At 48.4% G+C, this 9,661-nt stretch overlaps 1 protein-coding gene across 1 annotated transcript in view; it reads right to left on the bottom strand.

The window, feature by feature from the left end:
• Positions 1-116: 116 nt before the first annotated feature.
• Positions 117-9,661, bottom strand: part of PPP1R16B (protein phosphatase 1 regulatory subunit 16B) — a 107,326-nt gene continuing 97,781 nt past the window's right edge. Inside the window, exon 11 of the mRNA XM_024128545.3 lies at positions 117-3,305. Coding sequence (XP_023984313.1) covers positions 2,796-3,305 — 510 coding nt within the window. The 3' untranslated portion in view covers positions 117-2,795. The remainder of the gene's footprint in view (positions 3,306-9,661) is intronic.

Genomic DNA, 9,661 nt, shown 5'->3' on the forward strand with positions numbered 1-9,661 from the left:
GGCCGCTGGGCCTGCGCGTGCGGAGCCTGTGCTCCGCAACGGGAGAGGCCACAACAGTGAGAGGCCCGCCTACCGCAAAAAAAAAAAAAAAAAAAAGAAAAGAAAGAAAGAAAAGAAAAAAGAAAAGCAAAGGGTTGCTGGACTAGGATGCAGCCTTTCTGTCTCAGGTGAATTGAATGGTCCACAAAGGATGAGAGCTGTAAAGAGCAGTCTCCTCACTCTCTCATTCTTCCGTTATCCCTGGAACCTAACATAGTGCCTGGTGAGTCACAGCTACTCAATAAACTACATGAGTGAATAAATGAATGACCTTGTCCCTCAACACCGAGGAGACCCACAGGGAAAGTTCCCCCAGGTACTTGAAGGGAATGGTTTATCCCCAACTGAAAACATGAGCTAAAGCCCAAGAGTCTGCAGTTGGCTCCTGTTAGGGGATCAGCTGGGATTCCCAGCCTTCTGGGTGGGAGAGGAATGGCCCAGGAGGCGGGAAGCAAAGGAGGAAGGAGGGAATAGCCAGAAGGGCTCAGAGCGGGCAATAAATACCTTCCGTCTCTGGCCCCTGAGCAAACAGATCTGAAAACGTACACAGCTCTCTCCTAGGAGCGTGTGTCTTCCCTCAGCACCTCCCAGCTCGCAGCTCAAGTCGGCTCAAGAGGAATTTCAGTGTCAGTCTGATCTGAACACTATTTTAAAGCCTAAAAGGTATGTGTGTTTTGAATCATCCCTGCCCTGCTCCAGCCATAGGATGAGATGATGGAGCGTCAGCCCCAGACCCCAGGGATGTGGTAGGCGTCACGCACACCTGTCTGCAGTCGCCTGACCTGCCTTTCCACCCTGGACTGGATCTGTCCTAGAGCTGGGGTGGGAGTGGCCTGGTGCTGTGACTCTCCCTGCATCCAGGAGCACTGTTCTCTGACCCAGCTGCCCTGCTCCTGGTAAAGCATCAGCAAGGCCCTTGGGATCCAGCTCTGCCTCTGGGCTATGGGAGCCATGGTGGCCACAGTGGAGGACCGGGACAAACAGCAGACCTCATTACTAGGACTGTGGCACAAGGGGGCTCCTCCAGCCCCAGCCTCTGGCCCAGATGTCCCTCGGTGAGAATTTCTCATAAGCTCAGAAAGAAAAGGGTTAAAGGAAACCCAGATTTGTCCCCCAAATTCCAGAATCTGGACCTCAGGGGCCCCTTCAGAGCTCTAAAGAGGTAGTTTTAGACAAGTAAAGGATGCACAGAGCAGGAAACAAACCTGCAGTTCGTTAGTTATACCAGAAGGTTTTGGCTGAGCCCGCGGACAGCGCCCCACTCATGGGCAACAATTTCAAAGGGGCTCATGAGAGAATGCAGTGGAGAGGTGGCAGGCAGCCTGTCCCTCATAGGCGTCCCTCCCCAGCATCAGAAAGATTGGGGCTATGAAATAGTAGAGCTGGGGCAAGACCCAACTACAGCCCCACCACCGCTCTCCTGAATGCAGTGCGGGGTGTTGGACCATGTGCACCTTGGATTTTCAGCTTTGGGCTGTCACCACTCTGGCAGGAGCAGGATGGGAGCCCCCGGGCCAGACAGGAACTCACGAGGGCCAACTGGCAAACCCGTCTCACCAAGCATTCCAGAAAAAGCAAAGCTGGGCTGGGAGTGCTGAGCATTCACTCTGGGAGAGGTAGGGGCCCCAGCGGCCCCCCACTGCTCACTCTGATGGCTTAGTCTGAGGAGGGCCGGCTGAGACAGGCTGGACTGAAATCAGCCGAATATTCACAAAGGTCGGCCAGGGCGCTGGGCTCTGTCACCGTTACCAGAGTTGTCTGCAGAAATTAACAACATGAACTCGCCTCTCTCCCTGAAAAAGCCCTTCCGACTGAAGTTTCTCGCTTAGCTTCATTTGTCCAACACCAGTCAGTAAAACCTAGTGATCGTGATACTGTTCAGGAAAGAAAGCTAATCCAGTGGACCCCCTTCCCAACCTGGAGCTTTGTAGCCTAAAAGAATTCTTTTACCAAATGCACTTTTGGAAACACTACCTTTGTTCTCTCTCCCCTCCATTTTTTGATGCTTGCACCCAAGAAGCAAAATATGATTTGGATTATTCCAGGATTAGGATAGCCAGGTTTTCCACCTCAGCCCCTGGGCACTCACACAGCTGGCACTTGGCACAAGCAAGGCTGTGGGAAGCAGGCCTACGCCTGTGTCATCCACCCCTTGTGGGCGCATAGCTCCCTCTGGATGCAGAGAGGACCTCCTGCTCCTGCTGGATGTGGATGACGATACCAAACCCTGGTAGGGCTCTGGGCAGGCTGACAGGTTGCAGCTTATCAGGCCTCCTCCCCTGCTAAAGCCATGTTGGCAGTGGCGACAAAACTCTGAGTCTTAACTTCAGTCCTCTTGGGAAGAGCCCACAGATTCTCAGTCCCACCTGCTTCCCATGAGCCCAGCTGTGTCATCCCTATACATGTTGATTGTGTGTGCGTGTGTGTGTGTATTGATATGTCACATGTGAGTACTGGTCCAGAGAAGCCTTTACCAACAACAGAACTGGAATCCCAGCCCGCCCTCCCGAAATCTGACAGCAGGATGAGTCAGGAAGCCACTATGGGCCTTGTTTTTGATGGCAGACAATGCGGCAAGAAGCAGAACCATGGGAAGTGGTGATGCTATGGGCAGCTGGCTGAGAGGTGAGGTTAGCGTTCCTCTGGAAAGCAGAGCCCACCTCCCCACAGCTGCCCTCTGAAGCCTCCCCAGCCAGGGCTGCTGGGCTGGCCTGCATTCCAGGGACCCTCTCCCCAAAGCATCCATCCCTCAGGGACTAGGAGATGCGGCAGCAGCCGTGGACCTTCTCCTCCATTTCCTCCATGGGTGCCTTGAACTTCAAGAGTGGGGGGTCTCCACTGGTGACCGTGTAATACACCGAGGTCCCATTGCTGCTGTACGGGGAAGTTCTGCCTCCGATCAAGGGGGCCTTGCCTTCGCTGCTGCCCTCACCCGTCCTGGCCATGCCGCTACCCAGGTGGGTGCTCAGGAAGGGGTGGCTGAGCAGCTTGGCTGCAGCCCGCTGCCGCTTCAGCTCCAGAAGCGTCTGGGGGCTCTGTTCCTTGTAGCCACTCCAGGGCGGGGTGGCATCGGCCATGCCAGGGTTGCCATAGGCCATGTTGTAGTCCGGCACCTCATGCACTTTCCAGACGTCCCCGTTGGACAGCGCATACTGGTAGGTGCTGACCGGAGCCCGGAGGCCGTTCTCAACAGGCACGTCCATTTCACTTCGTGGGATCTTGGTAGGAAACTCGGAGAGCAGCACGGGCTTCTCCAGCCTGGGGTTCTTGAGGGTGAGAAGGACAAAGTTACCAGCTGGCTGGAAGATCTGAACCCATACCTCACTTGTGCCTCTGCTGAAAGCATGATTGTTTGGGCCTGTCCTCACCCGTTTTCCCTACCTGGGTAATAAGACTTCTATTTTCCTTTGGGAAACTCACCAATCTATGGGTTTTGATAGAGTTGACCAACTCCCATCTTTGCTCCCGGCGAAAGACCATGACCCCAGGCCTGGCCAATCAATAAACTCCCTAAAGGAATTGGTTCAGGGGTGGGTTCCTGACTGAAATTGGTTCAGTGAAACTCAACCCTGGGACTTGTGCTAGAAAAGTTGGGAAAGAGCAGATCTATTTCTGTAGGAACTATGCTGGTAAGAATGATGTACTGGGAAGATACCGTTTCAAAGGGTCTACTTGGCTGTGAAGTCGGCACTAAGGAAGACTGAGAGAGAGAGACAGAGACTGCGAGAGAGAGACTGCATCCTGATGATATGTTTTGAGCCCCTGGGTCCACTTGGCCCCAGATTTTCCAGTTACATAAGCCAATGCATCTCTTTTTTGTGTAAGTCGATTTTAGTTGGGTTTTTGGTCACTTGTAATCCTTCCTCTTATCCCCTGGTATATCTCCACTACAAATGGGAGAGGCTCTTACCCAGAGATCTTCTATACCTAGAAATCCCTGGGTAATAAGAGTTTTAAAAGTAGCTGCAGCCTAGAAACTATGACTAAAAGGTAGATTCATCTGACAGTGACAAAAATATAAAGCATAGCAAAAATCACAAAGTCAAAAGACACATGAAAAACTAGAAATATATTTACGACCTATAAGACAGAAAAGGGACTAATTTCCAAATGTATAAAGAGCTCTTAAAAGTCCATTTGAAAAAGCCCAACTACCCGACAGAAAAAACAGGCAAAGGACGTTAATATGCAGATCACAGCAAAATGTAGATCTATATAGCATATAAATATAGGAAAAATATTCAATCTCACAAAGAGTTAATGACATAAAAATTTAAACAACAAAATATTTTTACCCATCACGTTGACAAATTTTTAAAAAATATTCATTTAGGGCTTCCCTGGTGGCGCAGTGGTTGAGAGTCCGCCTGCCGATGCAGGGGACGTGGGTTCGTGCCCTGGTCCGGGAAGATCCCACATGCCGCGGAGCGGCTGGGCCCGTGAGCCATGGCCGCTGAGCCTGCGCGTCGGGAGCCTGTGCTCCACAATGGGAGAGGCCACAACGGTGAGAGGCCAGCGTACCGCAAAAAAAAAAAAAAAAAAAAAATTCATTTATTTATTATTTGTTTTTGGCTGTGTCGGGTCTTGGTTGCGGTACGCAGGCTCAGTAGTTGTGGCGCGCGGGCTTAGTTGCCCGGATCCTGACCAGGGATCAAACCTCTGTCCCCTGCATTGGAAGGTGGATTCTTAACCACTGGACCGTCATGGAAGTCCCAACAAATTTTTTTTTTTTTTGGTTGGCGGGGAAGCGTACTGAGTGGCTTGTGGAATCTCAGTTCCCTGACCAGGGATCAAACCCGGGCCTTCGGCAGTGAAAGCACAGAGTCCTAACCACTGGACTGCCAGAGAATTCCCGACAAATAATTTTAAAGTTTGTTATTATTCAGTGCTTGCAAGGGTGTGGGAAGTAGACAGGAGTGTCAACTGCCACAACTTCTTTGGAGGACAATGTCACACCATCCACCAAAAAAAAAAAAAATTTATTTTTAAGAAAAATATATACTTTGTGCAAGCATGCCCATAAGTCCCAACAAATTTTTTTTTTTTTTGGTTGGCGGGGAAGCGTACTGAGTGGCTTGTGGAATCTCAGTTCCCTGACCAGGGATCAAACCCGGGCCTTCGGCAGTGAAAGCACAGAGTCCTAACCACTGGACTGCCAGAGAATTCCCGACAAATAATTTTAAAGTTTGTTATTATTCAGTGCTTGCAAGGGTGTGGGAAGTAGACAGGAGTGTCAACTGCCACAACTTCTTTGGAGGACAATGTCACACCATCCACCAAAAAAAAAAAAAAAATTTATTTTTAAGAAAAATATATACTTTGTGCAAGCATGCCCATTTCTAGGACTTTGTTTCACAGATAAATTCCCTCAGGGGAGCATGAAAACCATCATTAGGCAGGTGGGAAATTATGGCAAGTACTTGTATTAGACTGTTCTGGAACTGGTAGGAAAAAATGAAGGAAAGTCTCTATGTGCTGACTTGTGATTCCAAGAATCTGATTTCTTGGAAAGATCTCCAAGAAATATATAATTAGATTAAAATATGGTAAGGAGAGGGATGCTTCCCATAGAAAATTTCCATTTATGTGTGTGTTTCTTCGGTGGCTTCTTCTGAACTATGCAGGCAAACTGATGACATATGGGATGGGAGATGCAGATTCTTGATGGTCTAAATCAGTGCTTCTCATACTTGCATGTGCATATGAGTCACCTGGGGCTCTTGTTAAAATGTATATTCTGATTCCCTAGGTCTGGGTTGGGACCCGAATTTCAGCATTTCTAACAAGTTCCTGCGAATAATTTGAGTAGCAGGGAAGGAAGACACTCGTTCTCAGCCTTGAGTGCATATTGGAATCATCTGGGAGATTTTAAACACTTATACAATGCCAATCTGAAAAGCAACATACTGTGTGATTCAATCAACATACTGTATGATTTTGGAAAAGGCAAAACTTTGGAGACGGTAAAAAGATCAGTGATTGCCTGGGGTTGGGAAGGGATGAATAGGGAGCATCAGGGATTTTTAGGGCAATGAAAATATTCTGTATGACACTTTAATAATGGACACATGACATTATATATTTGTTAAAATCCATAGAACGTACAACCAGAAAAGTGAACCCTAATGGAAACTATGGACTTTAGTTAATATAATGTATCAATACTGGCTCATCAATGATAACATGTATACTACACTAAAGCAAGAGGTTAATAATAGTGGAAACAGGGGAGCATGATAACGAGGGTATATTGGAACTGTCTGTACTTCCCACTTCTTTTTCTTTTTTTTGGCTGTATCGCAGCGTGTGGCATCTTAGTTACCCGACCAGGGATCAAACCCGTACCCCTGCAGTGGAAGCATGGAGTCTTAATCATTGGACCACCAGGGAAGTCCCCCCACTTATTTTTCTGTAAACCTAAAACTACTCCAAAAGTAAATAAATACATAAAGTCTATTCATTAAATAGATAAATAGGGACTTCCCTGGTGGCACAGTGGTTAAGAATCCGCCTGCCAACGCAGGTGACAAGCGTTCAATCTCTGGTCCAGGAAGATCCCACATGCCACAGAGCAACTAAGCCCGTGCACCACAACTACTGAGCCTTCGCTCTAGCGCCCGCGAGCCACAACTACTGAAGCCCACGCGCCCGTGCTCCACAACAAGTGAAGCCACTGCAATGAGAAGCCCGTGCACTGCAGCCAAGAGTAGCCCATGCTCGCCGCAACTAGAGAAAGCCCGCGCGCAACAACGAAGACCCAACGTAGCCAAAGATTAATTAATTAATTAATTAATTAATTAATACAATGCCTGAGTCCCAAGCCTGGAGATTCTGATTTAATCAGTTGGGACTGCAGCCTGGACATCAGGTTTTTTAAAAACAAAAACAAAACACCACCCCAAGGTGATTTTCTTGTACAGTTAAGATTGTGAACCACTGGTTGAAGAGCCGGGGTTGTCTTATTACTGCTGTGCCTGCTATCAGTGAATCAGCTCTGCCAAAACTATGTACCCAAGCCAGCCCTGGGGGTTAACAGTGCAGAGCCTTGGCAGAAACCTGACTTGGGAGTCAGGCTGAGCAAATACTCCCTTAGATCAGTGGTTCTCAAATTCGTGCATGCATCATAATCCTCTGGAGGGCTGGTTAAAACACAGGGTGCTGGGCCCCAGCCCCAGGGATTATGATTTGGTACATCTGGGGTGGGGCCTGAGACTCTGCATTTCTAACAAGTTCCCAGGTGACACTGACACTGCTGGTCCAGGGACCACACTTTGAGAATCCCTACCTTATAGACTATCATGTCCTTGACAGCACCTAAGGCCTTGAAAGGTAGTAGGAACAAAAAAGGAAGGAGCTTTGAGCTTTGTAGCTGTATTCTGTGATCTCCTTGTTCCTTGTGGGGCTGGGACAGGGACCCTGGACTCTGACAGTTTCCCTGGGACAGGACTTCTGAGCACCTGGGAGAGGACTGCCTGCTTCTGCCTATGCCATCTCTGTACCCTGTCTTCTCCTCTCTGGTCTGAAACCCCAGCCCCCGAGGCCAAGTGGCCCATCTGATTGCCTTCACTCAACTCCAAACAAACTGGAGCCTTGATGAGGAATCTCCAGAAATTAACAGCAACAACAAACTCAGGCCTAACTCAGGCTGGTCTCCAGCATCCATGTCCCCCCACCCTATTCCCTACAGGGCTAATGGTTTATGAAACTCTACATCAATGAGCACTTCTGAGAGAATCCTGGGGCCTGTGAGATCTGAATAAACACACGGAAAGAAGCAGGCGTGGAGGAGGAGGGGCGGTTGCTTCCCTGAGGGTATCTTTAAGAATCTCAGTCTCTCCTATGAATCAATAAGGAAAAGATAAACAACCCAATAAAAAAGGGCTAAAGAACAGATGAAGCACAAAGAGATAATCAGCCGGCCAATAAGCACAAGAAAAGGTTCAACATCATCCACCATCAGGGAAAAACAAATTACAAATTTGAGTTACACAGCAACCCCACCAGGATGGCTCACACGAAAAGAACTAACTATACCAACAGCTGGCAAGAAAGGCGCATTCACTGCTGAAGGGGGAGCAGACAGGTACAACTGCTTTGGAAAACTGCTTGACGGGATCTTTGAAAGGTACCTATCGCCTACCCTGTGACTCAGACCGCATTCCTTGGTAAATACCCTACAGAAAACAGTGCTTGTGTCCACCAAAAGACACATACAAGGATGTTTGGAGCAGCGTTATTCAAAATAGCCCAAGCTGGAAACAACCCAAAGGGACGAATGGACACATAACTTGTAGAATATGTAAATAATAGAATTTACGGCGCAAAGAAAGAGAATGAACTGCTGTTGAATGCCACCACGTGGAGGAATCTCGGAGACACAAAGAAACCAAACACAAAGGACCATAGACTGCCTGGGTCCATTCATATGCAGATGCAGCTGCAAAACTAATCTTCAGTGCTCCAAGTTAAATAGTGGCTACCTTTGGGGTGGGAGAAGTCCTTGGAAAAGGGAACAGGGGAGCCTTCTGGAATGACAAAATGCTCTATACTTTCATCGGAAGGTATGTGTCTGTAAGTTTATTGAAAAATTCATTTAAGATTTGTGTACTTTACACAAGTTACACATCAATCACAAAGAAAAAATAATTAAAGCATAGCTGGGAGGCGTTTGAAATGTGATTCGATTTTGATCTACAACTCTTTTCTCTCCCAACCCCCAAGCTTAGGGAAGAAGGAAGACAAAAGCTCCACGTGTGCCGGCTCCCTCCCAGCCAGTGCTTTGATGGGGATTCTCTTGAGTAGGTGCCTTCTCTCCAGCTGGCAAGACAAGCCCTCATGTGACTTCCCTGTTCACGCAGGGAAGCAGGGCCCCACTGAGACATTTTGCATCCCTCCAAAGCAACACTAGCTAGAAATGTTTTCAGCTGCTCATCGTGTAATGGAAGAACCACAAAGGCAGACCCCTACTGGTATGGTCAGCCTCTTGCTTCTTGTCCCCAGCAATTCTGCTCTGGTCCCAAGCCTGCTCAGTCCTCTCAGCAAGGCTGCAGCCATGCATGGACCTGAGTGTATCGGTACTGAGTCGAATAGTGTCCCCCCAAAAACTCATACCCACCCCACGTCTCTGAGTGTAACCTTATTTGGAAGTAGGGTCTTTGCAGGTGTAATCAGTTAGATTAAGATGAGGTCACATTGGATGAGACCTAGAGGGGTGGGATAGGGAGGGTGGGAGGGAGACTCAAGAGGGAGGGGATATGGGGATATATGTATACGTATAGTGGATTCACTTTGTTATACAGCAGAAACTAACACAACCTTGTAAAGCAATTATACTCCAATAAAGGTGTTAGGAATAAAAAAAAAAAAAGATGAGGTCATACTGGATGAGGGTGGGCCCTAATCCAATGACTGGTATATTTCTAAGAGAAAACAGAGATACACGCACATATACAAGGAAGGCCATGTGAAGACAGAGGCAGTGACTGGAGGCCGGCTAGCAAAAAGCCAAGGAATGCCTGAGCCGTCAAAAGCTAGGAGAGAGGGGCTTCCCTGGTGGCGCAGTGGCCGATGCAGGGGACGCGGGTTCGTGCCCCGGTCCGGGAAGATCCCACGTGCCGCAGAG

This window comes from Physeter macrocephalus, chromosome 14 (assembly GCF_002837175.3).
Source record: "Physeter macrocephalus isolate SW-GA chromosome 14, ASM283717v5, whole genome shotgun sequence".
Lineage (NCBI taxonomy): Eukaryota > Metazoa > Chordata > Mammalia > Artiodactyla > Physeteridae > Physeter > Physeter macrocephalus.